General features: G+C 32.4%; 1 protein-coding gene across 2 annotated transcripts in view; it reads left to right on the top strand.

The window, feature by feature from the left end:
* The first annotated feature begins 8,309 nt into the window (after positions 1 to 8,309).
* LOC134716184 (uncharacterized) overlaps positions 8,310 to 20,708 on the top strand; it is a 32,483-nt gene continuing 20,084 nt past the window's right edge. The window contains exon 1 of one of the 2 annotated variants that reach the window (XM_063579014.1): positions 8,310 to 8,641. In XM_063579014.1, coding sequence (XP_063435084.1) covers positions 8,622 to 8,641 — 20 coding nt within the window. In that variant the 5' untranslated portion in view covers positions 8,310 to 8,621. Of the gene's footprint in view, positions 8,642 to 16,985; positions 17,628 to 20,708 lie in introns of those variants that run through there. The other variant, XM_063579013.1, reaches the window with a different exon arrangement.

The following is a 20,708-nucleotide window of genomic DNA, read 5'->3' as shown; positions in this document are numbered from 1 at the left end:
CGTTCCGAAGACACTTCCTTGAACACTATCCTTAAATATAGTTGGTAAGCCTTATCGAACAAGTGTTGTGTTTTATTACAAGTATTTAAAACGATTACAGAATTCCATTAACCGCAAAAAAATCATTCCATTATTTGATTTCAAACTAATTCATTTGCTGTAATGGAAACAAAATGTAGATCAAGAAAAATCAAAACCCCAAGTTCTAATTATCAGTTATTGGCCATTTCAACGTTAATCTTTAAGCAATTCAGCTGCTTTTCAGACCATTGGCTTTAATGCTTATGGCAATTGACTGAGGGTAATTTCATTATTAAAATGTTTGTGGACACTTGAGGTGACGAAAATTACCCAAATAACACACGTTGAGCCGACTTTTGTGATAACTTGATCCATAGATTACGGACGTTTGGTACAATTAAGGTCATTTATTAAACACCTTTTATCAGCCTCTTGTGTTATCAGACGTCTCTGATAGCCACTTTCCATTTGACCTTTTGAATATGGCCAAGAAAGGTATTTATCCTATATAACTAACATTAATTGAGTTTTAAAAATCTTAGTAATGTTTTATCTTATCATTAAAATCCCATTATCCTGGATAACATTCTCGACTAAAGTGGTACAAGCTTGTTCGGTGTATGTAAATTCCAGAGACATCTTGAACCATCCAGGAGCTTTCATCGCAGTATCGACCCGGGACACCAGGAGAAAACTTTTTGATCAATTAAAAAATCGAATGTCATTCCAATCGTGTATATGTCACGAATTCTACTTAGCTCTGTCAATTTAAAAACATAAAATGTGCCTGGCACGATTTGGTTTTGACAGAAATGGCCGATTATATGTCAACTTTCTGTCTTTTTTGTCATGTCACTGTTGCTGATTAAGTAACTTAACCAAAAAATCTGGACCGCGCATTATCGTCGTCTTCTAATCCATATTCGTCAATAATTTTGACTTTCGAAATGTGGCTTACGTTTGAGCTATTTAACTTTTTTCATCGATTTTCAGTTTATCCTGCTACGTCATAAGAGGCTTAATATAATTCACATTTCCAATGAGACGTCAAAGAAATAAAGAAAACAAAAAAATCAAGACATACATATGTTATGAGACTGTTCAGGAAACTAACATAATTTAAACAATAATTATCAGATGTAACCATGAACTAAGTTAGTTACATTACATGTATACAGAAGATGTCAACCAAGGATGAAGTTACATTACATGTATAGGGAAGATATTAACCAAGGATGAATGTCCTCAAAATAACGCATTTTCCATTCAAATTCTAACGCTATTTTCCCATATTTGTTTATTCATTTGTTACATCAGGTGATTTCCTAAATCTTGATTCTGCAATCCTGAAAATAAGGCATTTTCCATTCATATTTTAACGTTATTTCCCTATATTTGTTTATTCATTTATTACATCAGGTGATTTCCGAAATCTTGATTCTTCAGTCCTGAAAATAAGGCATTTTCCATTCAAATTCTAACGTTATTTTCCCATATTTGTTTTTTCATTTATTACATCAGGTGATTTCCGAAATCTTGATTCTTCAGTCCTGAAAATAAGGCATTTTCCATTCAAATTCTAACGTTATTTCCCCATATTTGTTTATCAATTTGTTACATCAGGTGATTTCCAAAATCCCTATTCTTCAGTCCTTAAAATAAGGCATTTTCCAATCATATTCTAACGTTATTTCCCTATATTTGTTTATTCATTTGTTACATCAGGTGATTTCCGAGATCTTGATTCCTAAGCCCACGGACGATCCGTCTATATTTGATGTTGTTTGATTGACAGGGTAAATGTTATCATCTTATCAAGTCATTCACGGGTAAGTGTTTACACAGAGTGATATGGCCCGTTGTAATGATACCCTGGTGAACATCACACTGTGGGATTCATGATAAATAATTTGTGTTCGTGCCAAAACGGAAAACTGTCTGAACATCTGTGCTTGTCTACCTGTGGGTCCCTCAATTGCATTTCAGCGCAATGATCATCGAGACCTTACGATAACTTACTAGAAAGTCAATAGTCAAAGGCAAATACTGTTCTTAAATATAAAGGATTGTCAAAAAGGTAGATTCGCAACAAAGTATTTTGTGAAAAAGCATTAAGCAATTTTCAAAACTGAGAAATCAAAGATGTCGGCTATGTTGACACTTATATAATATATGGGTTTATATCCAACATTGTTTTTTACATTGAAGGATATTTAGTTTCCAAAATACATATACATACTTGAGTTGAATTACAGACCCTGTAAGACATATGATATTCTCTAAAAATAACAGACGTTCTGAAGGCTATAGGCTATTTTCTTCAACATAATAAAATAAAAAAACTTTATTCGTTATCAACAAAACAATTGTATGCGTTTATAATTTCCCCCGTTTTGATAGTGATAGTACTATCTTGTTTATCTCTTCTTCTTTAGTCATATGAAAAACATACTAAGACATTGTATATAAAATGGTTTTTACTCAATCGAATTGAGAATGGAACTTGGGAATGTGTCAAATAGACAACAAACGAACCAAACAACTGCCCAAGACCGTCAATGGATTTGCTCTAAAGCAAAAAAAAATCCCTCACAGACTTCAGCTGTCATCTGAGCAAACAATGTAAACTAGTACATCTTCTATCCACATCCACGATATATAAATAATATTTTCTTTTCTTCTCTTCTTTGACTTGGTAGATTGATCAACAATTGAGGTAACATGTAAATGCAATTAGAATAAGCATAACTCTGCAATGGCAATGTTGACGCCTCACAGCAATTTACAGATATTTTTGTAAAATTCTGCAAATAATAATGACACAAAGTTTTCAAAGTTAAAATGAAATGTTTTTTTTAATAATAATAAATAATGACTTATGTAGTTCACCTTATTTATGTGGAGCAGGATCTGCTTACTTTCCGGAGCACCTGAGATCACCCCTAGTTTTTGGTGGGGTTCGTGTTTTCTTTAGTTTTCTATATTGTGTTATGTGTGCTGTTGTTTGTCTGTTTGTCCTTAACATTTTTGGCCATGGCGTTGTCAGTTAAATGTCGATTTGTGAGTTTGACTGTCCCTCTGGTTTCTTTCGTCCCTCTTTTACATGGGAAGTCTCATTGCAAAAGAACTAGATTTGCAATTGTAAGCATATAAGCGGATTGCAGCCTGGTCGGCCAATTGCAACGGTCAAGGCAGCCGTTTTGAAAATTCAAGTCAAACAGCGCATCAACACATGATGTCAACTAGTAGCAATTTGAATTCTTTTTTAAAAAAGTTTTTACTGTTCCATGATGACCACTGCCATTTTGAGAATTCCATAGTCAAACAGCAACTCTTCCCATACCAGTTGTTTTTTTTGTTTAAAGTTGTCAAAACTTTAGAGCTTTTTTTTTACATTTTAGCAGATAATATTGATACGTTGACCATTTTCAAACTTCAGATTTCACTTTAACACTTTTAAAAGCCAGTAAAATTTCGATAAATTTTCATGGGGTTTGCTGTACCATATTTTGTAAGAAAATGCTACTTCGATGATTTACACTTTGTGTACAATAAAAAAAAATCGTAACTTGGAAGTCGGAAACAACCAGATTAGCAATTAGTATATTAAGGAGAACTGCATAGTTTGTTTTTTAAATCTGTTATAATAATTGTTTAACAAATAATACATAAATGTATGTATCTATCTAAAACCCAGATATTGGACATTGTACACAAAGTATGTTAATGTTATATTAATATTTTGATTATTCATGACATATAAATAATAAATGCTAAAAATAGGGACATTTTCGGTACGTTTACTCGTATATGGACGAAGGTCTTTAAGTGCGGCTTTGATCAATTTCAATCTGGGAAAATAAAGTCAGAGGCATTGCTGTAAAAAAATGTTTTCAGTACATGAAGGGATTTTTTAGTGTAAAAATACTTTAAGATGACGACCTTTTTTATTTTTGTTTTGCTTTATAGAAGACTATTATAATTTCCATTTCATTTATAAATTAAAAATGATCGTAATCTATGTATTATTTGTAAATTAATAAGTTACAAAAAAAAAACCAAAACCTTTACTAAAATCTTCCATGGATACAAAGATTTGGTTTTCAACTACCAATTCAACACTGTTTAATGAAAGATCTTTGAACATTTTGTTAATTGGTATGAATATTGATTTTGTTATTAATGAATTAAAATCAATAATAAATATTATTGATATACAGATTTGCAGTTTCACGGTACTACAATCTGTCGATACTTCAGATATTTTGACATTGCACAAAGTCGTGACCTTTTCTCTGACTGTTAACGACGTCGTTACACTGATTCCATAAGGTGTTGGATGGGAACTGATTGATATTCTAAGAAACATGATTTTTTTTTAGTTGTTATTCGGTTTGAAATAGCTGTCAGTAACTGCGAGAACTCTCAGATCCGTATTTGGTGTGTTTATAGTGAGGGGTGTATTAGTACTCTGCCATGTAGGATTTAAAAATGTCCTCCATGAAAAAATATCCACCGGACACATTTTGACAATATTTACTTATTTTAATGTGTCCTGGACACAATTTCCTATGGTTACATGTTCTCAGGTATGAAAAAGTGTTCATGAACATGGACATTATCCACTACCATAATATTGTCCAGGTGGACATTTTTCTCACAGGAAAGAATTAAGTATGATATCCATTGCATTGTTATTACTGGACGCATTTAAACCTTAATTACGAACTTAAATTAGTTGTTACTTTGACATAAAAATTGTCACATTGGAACTCATACCATCCTTATCTTCATATCTATATATTTTAATGCTCCTCAACATTGTACTTTTTTGGATTTACAAATATTTTAATATGAGCGTCACTGATGAGTCTTATGTAGACGAAACACGCGTCTGGCGTACTAAATTATAATCCTGGTACTTTCGATAAATGTTAATATAATTATATACATGTATAATACAAACTCTGATAAGTAACAGATGTTGTTCAGTTTTATTTTCCTTGGAGGACACAATTTTATAACATTCACTACGAACATTTGTTCTGCAGATGGACCATATTTCATAACCTCTGTCCATTTAGGAGACAATATTTCATGGAAATGGACATTATTTATTTTATATTGCCATCTTCGCTGACATAATAAATATAGTAAAGTTCTTCATATTTGATTTTACACTTCCTTCTTACTGTTACTCTTTCATAGTCATTACCATTTGCTGGGAATTTCTAAGAACTTAAATTTCTCTATATTCACGTCCATCCATTATTTATTTGTTTACATTTGTATATTGATCAATTTCTCATCTATCCTTCATATTTTAATTAACATCCAAGTTTAATAAAACTTTGTAATGACCGTTGTATTACTTTCCTTGGAGGACACAATTTAATAGCAACTACTATGAACATTTGTCCTGTGAGTGGACACTATTTCATATCGTTAGCAGTAAAAATCTGTCCCTTTGAGGTACACCATTCCATGGCAATGACATTATTACATACCAAATTTCAATTTCCTTGTGGACACTTTTTCACAGGACACTACTATGTCCTACAGCTGTACCAAGTCAGGAGCATGTAGATCAGTTGTTGTCGTTGGTTTATTAATATGGCAAAACTATCCATTTGAGACTAAATGACGCAAATGAAATCAATTACATAGGCAACCGTACGGCCTTTAACAATGAGAAAACCCCATACCGTATAGTGGGATATAAAATACCCCAACATAAGATACTGTATATGAAACAATTCAGCTGAGAAAGCTAACGGCCAAATTTATAACAAAACACTTTACGAAAATCCTACATGACAGACATGAACCAACGACAACCACTGAACTACAGGTTCTTGACTTGGGATAGGCAAATACAGAATGAGGGGCGGGATTAGCCATTTCTCTGAGCGCTCAATCCTCCCTTAATTTGTCACACCATTAGAACAAAGTATAAAAAATCTAAAAGACTAAACTCATCAGATCGATATAAAGCAGAAATTATCTAACAAAAACACAGACTGAACGTGGAAGGATAGACATGTACATCCCTGTTTGTGGGCGCCATCTCCCTTAATGGCTTTTGGCGAAAAGTGAGGAGACCTGGCAAAAGTGGCCTGATTAAGGTACAAAACAATTGATGAAAAACAAATGTGAAGGACAGCAACCCACGGCATTCGCGGAATTATATGCTTCCGACTTTTTTCTGGGATTATTGTACTGAAGGGGTGCTGTCTTTGGTCTCTTGGTTTTGTTCAGCTTTTTCTGTATTTTCTTTAACGTAGGTTTATTGCAGCCATTTTGCAAAAATTAACATTTTACAATTCTGAGAAAATAACTTTATAAAAGTGGTCAGTATACTTTGAAAAACCTTCTAACTCGATAATGTATACAACATACCGAATATATATATAGAGAGAGAGAGATGTGAACATCCTTATGTTATCTTTTCTTTAATTAAGTGAAAAAAATATACAAAATACTTATCTTTAGAAAAAAAGGAAATATTTCTCAACCAAATCCATAATGAAAAGTACACAAATTAAATATAGGCGTATACTAGTATACATTATTTGAAGTTGCAAAGATCTGAAGTGAAAACATGGGATTTATTTACATAAAATTTAGTTTCCCATGCCTGTCCAAGTGTCATATAAATATAGTTATATACTACTACATACGTTGTTTTTTTTATTTCATATCCAACCAAAACACGTATAAATTGACTGTTTCAGTTCTTTTAAATAAATTGATGAAGTCTATAAAAATTACCCAGGAATCATAAAAAAGTTCAAGTGTAAATGGATTTGCTATCATTTATCATTTAAATATGATCAAACAGATCGAACATGTTTGTGTCACGAAATGGTACCTCTGTGTAACAGGATGCGGTTTCAAGGGAACTTCCAATACATAAATTCCCTGAATATAAATATTTACAGATAACTTAAGAATTCAGAAAGTTAGTGTCTATATTCATACAAAAAACAGGTGGGGTTCACAGATGTAAACGTCATCGAACCAACCGTCACAGTGGATTCGTTTGTTCATCTTGCTGTTTATCTCTTGGTTTGATGTATCTCGAGGTTAAACATTTTAGCCAATAGTTGCATTCCGTTGTTCAACTTTGGTTCAAATGCTGTTTAGTTTTTCGGGATGTTCAGATTCATCACCCGTTTCCCTGATAAAAAAAAAAGCTGTTTGGTCAGTAAATATGATTACTTGTACCATCGAATGTGACTGCATGTAATCCGATTTTACATTCCATGACTGTTGTCCACTAGAAGAGACAAGCTTTAAACCCTTCCGGTGCCACCTGAGTGGATCCAAGTTTTTGTTAGGCTTTGTATGCTCGTAGTTTATATGTTTTATGTCTTGTGTCATATGGTTTTGGCATGCACTAGCTTAATTTGATTAATTTAAACTTAGTGAACATGCGGACATGTTCGCTTCACCTGATCGACTGTCATTAGGAATGGCCAGAACTACACTTTTTGACTGCAATGATGTAGACATGAATGTAACAGGGATAATTTACAGTCTGTCTGCTTTTGTCATGGCTTTGTCAGTTTTTAATTCCTCCTTGGTACCTCCCCACGTATTGTCTGCCAAATTGGTTTATAATTCTTAATCAAAGTGAAAGTTATTTTGGCATGGACGAACCTAGTGTGCACGAGTTGTTACAGTGATTCTTTAAAATTCAAAATGTATGACCCTCCCATTATTTGTTGACATCGGATTTTCAGTCACTAATATAATCAAATATTGAGTAAATCGATTGCAGAACTTAAAATTAGCACAAGTATACTACTTCAAAATTAAAAAAAAAAAAGTTTATCAATGTCAGCTGCATACTAGTATATATAGAAATCTTTGTAAATATTACAAAATCTGTAATGAAGAAAAATTTGTTCAAAGTACAAAATAAATGCTACATCAGAAAACCTGGTGTTAATGTATCTATTTACGCACGTACCCAGTGCCTTTACATACACCTACTAGTTTGGAGGATACTTCAATGCTGATTTCAGAGAAAATCACAATCAGATCCAACAAGTGAGAATTTATTAGAAGGAAAAACCCCTACAAATAAAACGAGATACAAAAGATTCGGTGATATAACTAAAAACACTTGTTTCCGTAGCATTTGTGTTATTTCTTCAATCAAGAGTTTAATAATGTGTTATGTAACCCGGTACAGGTATGAAACAGCATTTAGTGAAAGGTTATTAGCATTTAAAAGAGAGTAAATACTAATCGTCCTTAGTCTATGTTTACAGCCCAACCTATGCAGGTTGAAGGGTTTTGTCAGATAAGGAGAACATACCATTTTACCTTCGAGATTAAGACAAAGTTTCAAAAATGGTAGGAATCTGAATTATTTTGTTTTTCACGTCGCTGAAACTGGACCTACGTACTATTTCATTCAAATCATTTCCGACTTGTGACGTCATTCATACTGTACATGTATATCTGTATATAGTTATATATCATCTCAGTAAACTTTAGAGTGTTTTAAACGGAGGGAAGTAATATATGTCACAATAGAGGCTTATCTGCTAATATGTGGAACACAAAGGACGGGTCATTTCTCAGAGTCCATGTTTATTAAATGCAAAAGGTAAGTTGTTTTATTTATTTCCATTGGAATGAGAAAATAATCAAACCATAATTGCGCAGTTATAGACCTAATCTCAATTCAAAGAGGTCACCAATCTATACATAAGTTACTCTATGTGGGCTATGAATGAAAGGGGGGAGAGTACACGTAGATATCTAAAACTATAGCGCTTCAATTAAGAAATCTATTGATGTACGTGACATTCAAAATACAATTATTTAATTTATAAATGGTGTGTTTAGGTTTGAAAATTTGAACTATTATAATATGTAGTAAACATTGTCCCCGATGATCGAAGGTGATCATATATTATCATTTGAAAATGACCGTTATCGTTACTTTTCGAAAAATGTACTATTTAACTCAGAATATTAAATATGGATATTTTTACCAACTTATTTTTTCTTATAATAGAAATAAATACGGTATGTTTAAGGTATCTGAGTAAATTGCACCAGTATGTTTTTAATGCAAAATAAAATTAATGTTTCAAGACTATTTGCATCAGCTGTATTCTATCATTCAGCTTTAATAAAAAATGTTTCTGTCAAAAATAAGTTTTACTTAATAAACTAAAATTTATAATTACGAAAAATGTACAGAGAAAAGATGATAAATGTTCTTCGACATACAGACATCCATCAATGTAAAAGTATATTTTTTAGTTTTCGTCGTATTGTCTTCTACTTGCATGAAATAAGAATAGGTAAAACTTAACAGCAACCATCCTGTATATTCAGGAAGAGAGTGGCATAATAGCTGTTAAGGTTTGAACTTAAAAAGCATCAGAAGGCTTGTGGAGAATAAAAGATAGAGCTTTCCTTTGGAAAGGTGGCACGGGCTTTGACACGTCTTGTGCAAGGTGGCACTTGACTAACAAGTTCCTTTCATTTAATGTCGAAAACATGTAATTTCAATTGCAGATAATTGAAGTGATAACCATGCCAATGTCGGGAATTAAGACTTATCTCGTCGCGGTATGGACTTTTTTTGTTCAATAAGCAATAAATTTCAGATTTATATCTACAGCAACAATCATGTAATCATTATCTCTTACATTCCAAAACAAACTCAAAAGTTTATAAGAGAGCCAAACTCTTCGTTTGCTAATTGACACCAACTAACTCAATTTGGTTCTGTAACCTTTATGTCAATTGTAGGGATGACTGGTGTTTGCAATATTAATTATGTATCTTCATTGCCTTAAGCGATAATGTACGTAGCACTGAATGATCTTTAACCTTTATTGATACTTTTAAGCTTTTGAAAATCAAGTATAATTTGTTTTACATTTTTTTGTATTCAAATTCACTATAGGTTGTATCAGTTTATGCATTTTATTCGTTTTTCATAAATAAATCTCATATATAGATATAGGAAGATGTGGTGTGAGTGCCAATGAGACAACTCTCCATCCAAATAACAATTTAAAAAGTAAACCATTATAGGTTAAAGTACGGCCTTCAACACGGAGCATTGGCTCACACCGAACAACAAGCTATAAAGGGCCCCAAAATTACTAGTGTAAAACCATTCAAACGGGAAAACCAACGGTCTAATCTATATAAACAAAACGAGAAACGAGAAACACATAACTTATATTAAACTTGCAGCAAAGTTAGAGTTTGAGCTCCGTGATAACGACCTCACTGTGACAATGAAAATAAGAACAGCAATTCAAGTGTTGTTTCTTTGCTTTTCGTGTTTTGCTGTGCATGTACGGATTTGTGTCATGTTAGATACCCTAAATCTTTTCTTTTCTATTAAAATATATAATATTCTTTCCTAATAAAGCTCTATATGAGTAAAAAAAATCAGCGTAATTGTGTCTGTCTCTTTTCAACTAAAATGTATCTATTTATTTGTCCTAGAGTATAGTAAATACAGTAAATTGCGAAATAGCGAACTATATATGGTCTGTCGTATCAACAGAAGCTTACTGACAAAACTCACAATCTTGTTTTGACACTTGTATCCATAAGTACCCACAAACAAATAACAATACTGTGGTTTCCTGTTTATGTGTTTTTCAAGGACTATGGTAATTCTAATTTTGATATAAAATGAAATAAAAAAGATAATTGCTTAAGAAGTTATTTTCAGCATTATATCTTAAAATTCTCAAGGCAGGTGGTAAGATAAATTGCCTTGTTTTTGCTGATGCTGAAATATATCTCGTCTTTTTATTTCTTCAAATGTAAGAGACAGAGCAAACAGTATCATTAATCGAATCTTTTGAATAAAATGAATTACAATTATACAGCGTTACAAGAGTTATTGAATCTACGATAGTTAAATGTAAATTCAATAACCATTAGAGAACATTAACCATTAGAGTCCCGAACAGTTGTTGGTCATTCCTCATCTATTTTGGTTTCAGTTTATATATGCATTTTATTCGTTTTTCATAAATAAATCTCATTACTTATATTAAACTTGCAGCGAAGTTAGAGTTTGAGCTCCGTGATAACGACCTCACTGTGACAATGACAATAAGAACAGCAATGCAAGTGTTGTTCCTTTGCTTTTCGTGTTTTGCTGTGCTTGTACGGATTTGTGTCATGTTAGATACCCCAAATCTTTTCTTTTCTATTAAAATATATAATATTCGTTCCTAATAAAGAGGAACCCACACCCTTGTCTGTTAATGTGCGGTTAAACGTGCTACAATGTGATACAGGTTCTGGTAAGGTTGGTGTTGCTTATTCCTTATTTTCCGTAAAGTATATTTCGGACTGTGATATCTTAATTGTTTCCTCATTTTTGCGGGGAAATGCTGTTTGATATATTAACTCCCCAATCCGTAAAATATCCAATTGAGTTATGAGGAGGCCAAATAGTAGGGAAGCTACGTTGAAGTAAAGAAACAATTTATAAAGCAAATGACAAAAAGGTTGTTATCTTCAACATCTAAATATAAGAGCAATTTTGAAACACAATTTGCGCAAGCTCTATCCTAAAAGTGCTTAGTTACCCAATACAGCAAATATCCTATTTTTCCAAGTTTGTGGATATGGTACTTATTATAAAAGGCATCTTATTAAAACATTAATTGAAACTGAAAAAAATAAGCAAAAATGCTGAATTACACCAGTATGCCTTCTTGAAAGATGTAACAATTTTTATTTTTTTTAATTTTTTTTTTCCGCATTACGAATACAAAATACTTTCAACATTCAATTCTTAAAGAAGTACATTGTATACTTAATGAAAATATTTGTTTAATAATTAGTTAGTAGAACTTTTGTTAAATTGTGGGAACCTAATTTCTTGTATTGATGGCTGTAGGTGGTTTGTTCAAGATGACCAAGGTGATAATTATCTTGTATTTTCAATCAGTTTAGATTTTACTTCGATGTATTCGCTGTTTTACATCAGTGATAGGTAACGAATGATCATTTCTGATAAAGACTTTTCAAAAATAAAATTAAGTAAAAATAGTTAAACAGTTATTACATAATAGTAGATTGTTTAACTTAAATCTGACGATTAGCTCCTGGCATCGGAGACAAGTTGTGGTTATGATTGCGGTACCATGATTGCCACTAGCAGAAACTTTTGAACGAATTATCATAGATAATTTTACATCAGGAGACGAAGACTATTTTTATTGCATAAAATGTATCAAGAAGAGATATTAATCGTGTTGATATTGTACTGTAATTAATATAAATTTTCCTATTTTCCTGTCTTGTTGGCGCGTACGGAATAATTTATATAGTGTTTGCGCAGATAAAATATATTTTAGCTCAAAGACGAAGAGTACAATTGCAAAGTGTAGATACATAATGATTACAATAGTGTAACGGCGGCATAGAAATGCGTATACACCAACTTAATTTGAACTATGGTGGATAGCTGTCTCATTGGCAATCAGACCACTTACTCCTTTTTTTTTTATACAATAACGCGTTTCCATGTTTTAATCGAACTTTGTCATAACAGTAAAATGATTCGGTGTTCTCTCCTTTTTTATGGAGGATAGAGGAGGACCGGTTAATGCTTTGTCTTCCATTTACTTGTGTTTACTCTTTCGCATCACAGTATTTAGCTGTTGCGCTGTCTGATTGTCAAATTCTTAGGAGTGTTTATCGTTAAGATTATAACATACGGAAAGGTGTCGGCGAATAAGGGAGCAGGAAGACGATGAGTAAACTTATATTGGTAATACAGTCTAAGTAGACGTATTTTATAGCCAATTGAGTATAAGTATGTAAAACAAATTCATATTTTTGTTTAAGAAAGATTAAAAGTTTAAAAGCATTTTGCAGGCCTATAAAAGTGTGTGTGTGTGTGTGTGTGTGTGTTGCTCCTGGTTGAATTAAAACCGTTTGTTGACTCTAAAGTTTCTTACATCTACATGTACGTTATGCAGTCTCTTGTGAAAAGTTGCATAGTTGGCAATCCTATTGTATTACATCTTCTTGTTTATTTAGTGTCCTTTAACCGTTTGCATCGCCAAAAGAAGAGAAACTTTGGACAGGGTTGTAATTATACTTGCATTTAAGGTTTTTGAACTTGTGAGTGTTTGAAAGAAATCAAACAAGGTGTCTGATTATGCATTTGCTAAATTCAAAGATGGAAGTATTTGATTGTCAATTTGATACTTCCACGGTTCAACTAAAGAAAGATTTTTTTGTTTCAATTTTTACCTATCGTAAGTTAAGACGAGGATTTCCCCTAAAATTTCTAATTCCATTATGCAGTATAAACAAACAATATTATCAGCCATGCACCTATTCATGTGTAAACTAGCTTCCTCCTAAAAGGAAGGGTCACCTAATTTTGATAAGATAATAAGAAATATGTACAAATATGTACAAATATAGACAGATATCAGTGTCTGAGTGACTAATGACTTAACACTTGTACATTAGTTTATCAGTTGTCTTCATAATTCCAAATATTCAACAAAAACCCCGATTATCATTAATATCGCTACGCTATCTGTTTATTTTGTAGTGATTAGGCATCAGTATTTATTTTTCTTCCGGGACACATTTTACAACGACATCGTGAGTTTCAAAATTAAATCAAAAATAGTTCTAGGACATGAGTAATCCGAAAGTCATCTTAAGCGGCTGAGAAAACCTAGGATGAAGATATGAACCCTAATGATAAGTTCTTGTAATTTGTCTTCATTGACCTCTGAAGCCGTTCTAGACGACTTCGTAGAACCAATAATATTATAGTTTTAACTAACCTGTCATACTCAAACCAATATGAAAAAAATATCCGTTGTGTTAATTATATCATAAAAGACTACTTCTGCGACTGATCGCATTTACAATCATGAACTATTCTCTGCACTTATACGAGATTAAAGGATCCGTATGCTTTATGGTCATCTCTCTGAATTAACCGATTTGTTGCTTGACTCGATTGCGAGAGGTAACGATGGGTTCGATACCTAACCTGATAGAAAACAAGACTTCAAATTAATATTTGCTGCTTCTTCGCAAAACACATGGTATTTAGGAGCAAAAGCAATTACAGGTCAGCTCAAATTTAAAAGATTTTCTTCGGGTAAGGTGATTGCTAATAGACACTATTAAAGAAAATTGGCAAAAAAGTTTCTAATAAAAAATATTTTGCCGATGATATTTTCTGCAAGAGATAACATTTCATAAACATGCCGAACAAACAATACGATAACTGTCCCCTGTGATTATTTATTATTATATAGGACCTCATGCGATAAAACATTGAAAATAATGAAAAAATGAGGCCTGGATCCTTATATAATAAAAGACTGCTTCTTCGACAGGAATATTTCAAACTTAAGTCTTAGAGGCATGATTTTTTTATTAGTTGTTAGTGGCTTTGAACTAGCTGTCAGATAACTGCGAGTACTCTCAGATCTGTGCATTGTGTCTTTTTGTGTCGGGGTGTATAAGTACCCGGCCCCGTCCACTTTTAATTTTTGTCTATCTGATGAGTTAAGCCTTTTTCAACTGATTTTTATAGTTCTTTCTTATGTTGAAATCGATTACAAGTTACATGGACAAAAGAAAAGAAAAGGCGGAAAGTACTGCCTTTGGAATAGTGTTTTCAAGACTTCTTGTGCTGAAAAAATTAACCATCTCCGTTATATATACAAGACATCGGATTTAGCTTCACAATTGAGACCAGACGCGGCTGCGTATTTGTATAAACAGACATATGGTCGCCCCTCTTGCACATTGGTAATACTACCAAATGGGAAAGGTCAAGTGACCATGTCTTTATGTAAGGAAGTCAACTATAAGACAGTTACTTGTGAGGAGTATTGAAGTCGTGTCTTACTGGAACCAACAACTGGCTTACAACTACATGAGCCCGATAATGATGTCTTACTGGAACCAACAACTGGCTTACAACTACATGAGCCCGATAATGATGTCTTACTGGAACCAACAACTGGCTTACAACTACATGAGCCCGATAATGATGTCTTACTGGAACCAACAACTGGCTTACAACTACATGAGCCCGATAATGATGTCTTACTGGAACCAACAACTGGCTTACAACTACATGAGCCCGATAATGAATGCTGAATATCATGGGGTTCGTGTTGTTTATTCTTTAGTTTTCTATGTTGTGTCATGTGAACTATTGTTTGTTTGTTTGTCTTTTTCATTTAAAGCCATGGCGTTGTCAGTTTGTTTTAGACTTATGAGTTTGACTGTCCCTTTGGTATCTTTCGTCCCTCTTTTATGGAAGGTGAGTTAAAGCAAGAGACCTAAATAAGACAGGAGCAAGAAAAATAATATTTCAAACTTCAGCTCCTCACTTCGAGAGTAACTAAGGTGCCTTAAAGGAATAACTAAACATGTATTTTGTTTCACTAGCATGCAGTCACAATCTGATTGTTTGGTATTGCCGATGTATTGACAAACTTTACTATGGTGTTTTAGTCGGCATTATTTAGCAAGCGTTTTCATCATCAAATATATTCTCACAGTCCTTTCAACACTCCGGAATCCTTTGTCATCAACATAAGCCTTCACGTAAACGGTTATCATTCGCGTCTCCGCTGATTTTCATATCTGTTTTTAATGATTTTAATTTGACTAAATCTTTTGACGACTTATACAAATTTTGTTGAACTTGGTCAGTTGTAAGACAGTTTAAAGTGCTTTGCACCTTTGAATTCTTATCAAATATGGCTTCAGTTTGTTCATTTTGGTGGAATATATGCTATACTTTGCCTTCGGATCCTTGAACATTTCAAAAGATAATTATTAAAAAACACGAAAGGGGAGGTAATCGAAATTTACACACCTGACAGACATAATTGGAAAATAATTGCAACAGTGTCAAAGCGAGCAAATATTACAACCTTCGGGGTGGTCTCGGGTTTTAACATATTACCCAGGAGATTTGAGGGATTATCTGCAAAATCGAAAGTATATTACCTCCATATTTTGTTATCTGCGATCATTTTATATATAAAAAATAAATTTTAATATTGATCTTTTGAACGGTTATATTAAATCTGATAAAATTTAAATGTACATGGTCAATTTATTTGAAAAATTAAATATAGTAGGATGCAATATCCGAAATTATGATTTACTATAACTTGTTTTAATAATCTGAAATAAAATCTTTAAACACGCAGACCAAATACAGACACGGTGTGGATTGTTCAATATATCATTTTGTCGGGCATATTAAAAGTATCGACTGCATATTTACATTTGCTTTTGTCGTGTCTTTATCAAGAAAAAAATGATAAAAATTATTGAGAATTAAATACTAGTGAATTTTGTAATAAAGATATGTGAAAGAAATGAATCAAACTTATGTAAATGATTAAAGGTGCAGTGTCGTTTAATAAATGCACTGTGTACAACTAGGTGAAACGGTAATAAAGTCAAAAGTTCAAATTAATGTGCTGATATTTTCTAAAAATAAATGAAAAAATATTCATAAAATATAACTACACGTAAGAAAAAAAAAGTTAAATATAAAAGTTATAATCAGAATTCTTTTAAAATTCGGTAAGCTTTTAGGTGTTTCCCTTGAAAAGTTTTAAGTATAAATGCAAATTTAAATTTAGGGAAAGTAGGTGTATCCTAAATTTATTTTGACATCCGTTTGAAAAAATCGATTTTGAGCGAAGATGCGAACTGCATTTTATTGGTAATTTGCTCTACCTTGAATGATTGCAAATATTCCTTGTTTAAACACTCAAAATAGAAAAAAGATCATAAACAATCTTTAAATTTGTACTATTTAAACCTATTTAAAGTATTTTAAAAAGACTAGTGTGTTGTTTATTCATGTTTTCTATTGTTTCCCATTAGCCAATCAAATGAGAGAGTCACGGTAAAAAGAGCACACATTCGAATCGGTGATGAACTCTAGTTTATCACTATACCAGGTGACTGTTGTGAGACTAGTTTGTGTACGCTTAGCCTCAAATATGAAATATATAAAAGTGAAATCAATTAGCGTCATAATGAGTGTTATATAATGTGCATTATAATTATAAATATTGGAAGAACCATAAAAGCATATCAGTTTGGATTAAATTACAACAAAAAAAGTTTTTTGATTTTTAAAAGTTAAAAAAATCTCGACAAGATGGATATATCTTACTGCACATGTTTTAAAAGTGGTATTAGTTTATATCTAGTTCATTTTGTAATATGTGATACTTGTCTAATGTAATCATTTGTGTGAAATGTAACTTGGGATTAAATGTTTTCTTTGCGCAAATTTTATTTTCAGTTTTAACATGGAAACCTACTTACAAACATAGTTTTTCACTATTTTTCGGATAGAGATTTTTCATATATTTTATAATTCGTAATTTTATCGCACCACTATATAGCAGTGATTACTGTGGAATAATTACCGTATGTTTTCCATGAAAGTAAACCCCTCTAGATGGCCAAGTGACTACTTAAGCATCTTAACATGGCCAAAAGCTTCCGATACCGGGGTCTTGACGCATTATGAGGAAAAGTGCTACAGGATTTAGCTATCGATGCAGGTTTGTAGATCAAAATTCCATTTTTATAAAATTATAAGTTTAATTATTTGTTTATTACTACATGATTAAAAATGTTGTTGAATAAACATATTTCTTATGTAGCATGCACTCCCGCGTTTACGGTATACATAAAGGAACGAAAAATTTGCGGCGAAGTCACTTGTGAAATTGTAGTCTGTTTTTCAGACAAATTGATCTTGTCCCCTTGAACCGGAGACTAAACTTCGTGCACACTGCAATTATTCACTATGATAAATCTATACAACTTGACTTAAGTTCTCTTTTCTGTCTTAAGGTAAACATGCATATCTCTACATGTAAGATAAAATATTTGTTTTAATATTTGTTTTCGGAATAAGTTACGACTGTGCGACAATTTCATCCTGGTAGTAAAATAATCTGTTCGGAAGTTTGCCGGGGAGTAGCAGCAGACGACACCCAGTTCACGTGAACCGTGCTCCCCCAGTACTCCATCTTCCTTAGAGAAGAACTATACAAACACTCGTTAAAAATCTATTTTTGACAATCATTTGGTATTCCATATCGTGTTTTAAATTTTATAGCACATTTAAAAAAATCAAAGGCGAATAGAAAGCTATCTGTGTTTCAGAAATTTGTCTGCCATAAGATTAAAGGTTCTTGTCATATGAAATTGAATATATTTTAAATTCAATAAAAATTCATAAGCTGAACAACTGTGAATACTTTATTTAATAAAACATGCAGGTTTTGTATATTGACCGTGTATGGATAATATTTACATTCTAAATATCATAGATAATATTTATTTGAAGATTAAATTTCACAATCAAATGAACATTTGCAGTGTTAGGATAAATATTGAGGTCAGTTTGTGCTATCAATTCACTAATGATAAACAAAATCAGATTTTAAAGATAGAACCTTATCAAGGCCAAAAATATTGTAATTTACATATATTTCAATTCAAAAGTTTCCTCAATGAAGTTTTTGATCAAAGATAAAGAACATTCAAACAGAGAAAAGGCCGATTTTTGTCAGTTCAACTTGATTTGTACGTGTATTAAAACGTCGCATACCAATACTTCCATGTCTCGAACCCGGGATACCAAAAACGGTCGTTGCAATAAAAAACAGCTCTTCTTCGTGGAGGTGGACAATTTATCACGCAGCAACCATTTGCACATCATCAATTTCAAAATAGTTTGTTCACAGAGTTTATTTCAATTGAATAAAACTACTTAAGGGTTGTACGTATGGGAAAATAAGTTTTTGTGGTTTCTTTATTTAAAAGCTGTATATCACAGACCTGTTGTAACAAGGCCGATTGAAAGATTGTATCATATATAAATTTATCATTTAAAAAGGTTCAAATTTGGTCACCATCTTCTTGCTTCGAATGACTGTTCCTCAAATTAACCATTGTCCAGAGAATGTGAACACCTGGGGAAGCATTTGTAGAGATGATCAAAGGTGTTACTCAAACAACGTTCGGACAATTAGATTATTATTTTCATTGATTTCGACGAAGTTCAATTTTACTTCTTTTTTTGTTGTGCCTGTCAAGTTTTGATCTTGGAACGTATTCACTGATTTTGTATGGCCGAATCTTATCACGATATATTGACGTTGAGAATGACAATCACCTTATATTTCAATAGAAGTCTACCTGTAGAATATAAATATTAAAGGGCTTACTGCACAATTTGAAATGTCAGGTTACACTTGTGTGGTCATCTAAGTAAAATACACATAAAAAGTATTAAAACAAACCTTTTAAGGCCTTAATACATTCATTTGAAGATAGGGCTAGGAAAACGTCTCATTAGAGGAGATTATATAGATCCTTTGAAGTTTGACTAAGATGTGTCACATGGGCCCCGGGGAAAAGGATGGTTTTTGTCCTTAAATTGTTATTTAATGTAAATATCACTTAATAGATGTAATCTATTTTGATGGTTACAAATTAGTGTGGATTTTTATTGCCAGCATGTAAATTATATCTTAATGCATTCCGAGTAGTTTAAAGATCATATGTTTGACAAGATACATGCATTTCGGAACTCCTCATTCCAATACGTCTAGAATCCCAGACATCTTTGAAGCAAGACTTTAATTCTATCGCAGACCAATTATAAGAACGTAAAAGAGCCTTTGTAAGGACACGAGCAAAAATGAGGCGTTTGAAAGTCGCAACTCTGTCCCCATCATGGTGCTATCATTATTAAATGCCAATAAAAATGATGAGAGCTATAGTCTTGTTCAATGCGTTGATTTTAAGTTTTTTCTGCTCGGATGCGTCTTTTCTCCTTTTCAGTGCACATGCCTCGTTGCTTTTGATGTGCCATGAACGTATATTGTCCGGGTTTAGGTATTCTGGTTCCACATACCTGCTATGCTTCTTAAGCAGACAAAATATAAAATTTTACTAAGCGTTGCTCATACTGTTCTCAGTATAATTCATTTTCATGCCTGTAAATTCCCGCCAACATAGCAATATTTCTGGCAAAGAATTGTCGTAAAAAGACCAAAGCTATTTTTAACATATTCACCTTGATAAGGTAGCGAAATTTTACACCTGTTGGTGTGAAGTATGTTTAATTATTATTTTATTGTTGTGGAATCAGTTTGAATGGTCGTATAATGTCACATAATCTGTTGTTAGGAAAACATTTGCAGTAATATTTATTCAGGAAATAAATTTTCAACAACAATATTTAAACTGAAAATCGCCTTACAAAAGGACAAATAATTGAAGTATGTAAAGTAAAAAACGAAATATTTCATTTTCCTCAGGCAATATTTTGAATAAGATTCTAACAGACGACATTCGTAACAATAATTGTACGTTAACATGTATAGTATATTTTACTATGCTTTGTTTCACTTTGACAAGGTCATGAAGGGCCACAAAATGACAATTCAGTTTTAAAGTTGGTTAAACATATGTATTTTTATAGATCTGTTTTTATATTCGACCTACTCTTAAAAGTAATGTTCCTAGTTTGCGGTTACAAACGTTTTTCATAAATTATTAGACCAAGTGTCTTTTAACATGGACAAATCAGACAAAAAATATGTCTACAGAAAGCACAAGGTTGT

Source organism: Mytilus trossulus, chromosome 4, assembly GCF_036588685.1.
Source record: "Mytilus trossulus isolate FHL-02 chromosome 4, PNRI_Mtr1.1.1.hap1, whole genome shotgun sequence".
NCBI lineage: Eukaryota > Metazoa > Mollusca > Bivalvia > Mytilida > Mytilidae > Mytilus > Mytilus trossulus.
Note: the sequence above shows the minus strand (reverse complement) of the source record. Positions and strands in the feature narration are given on the sequence as shown.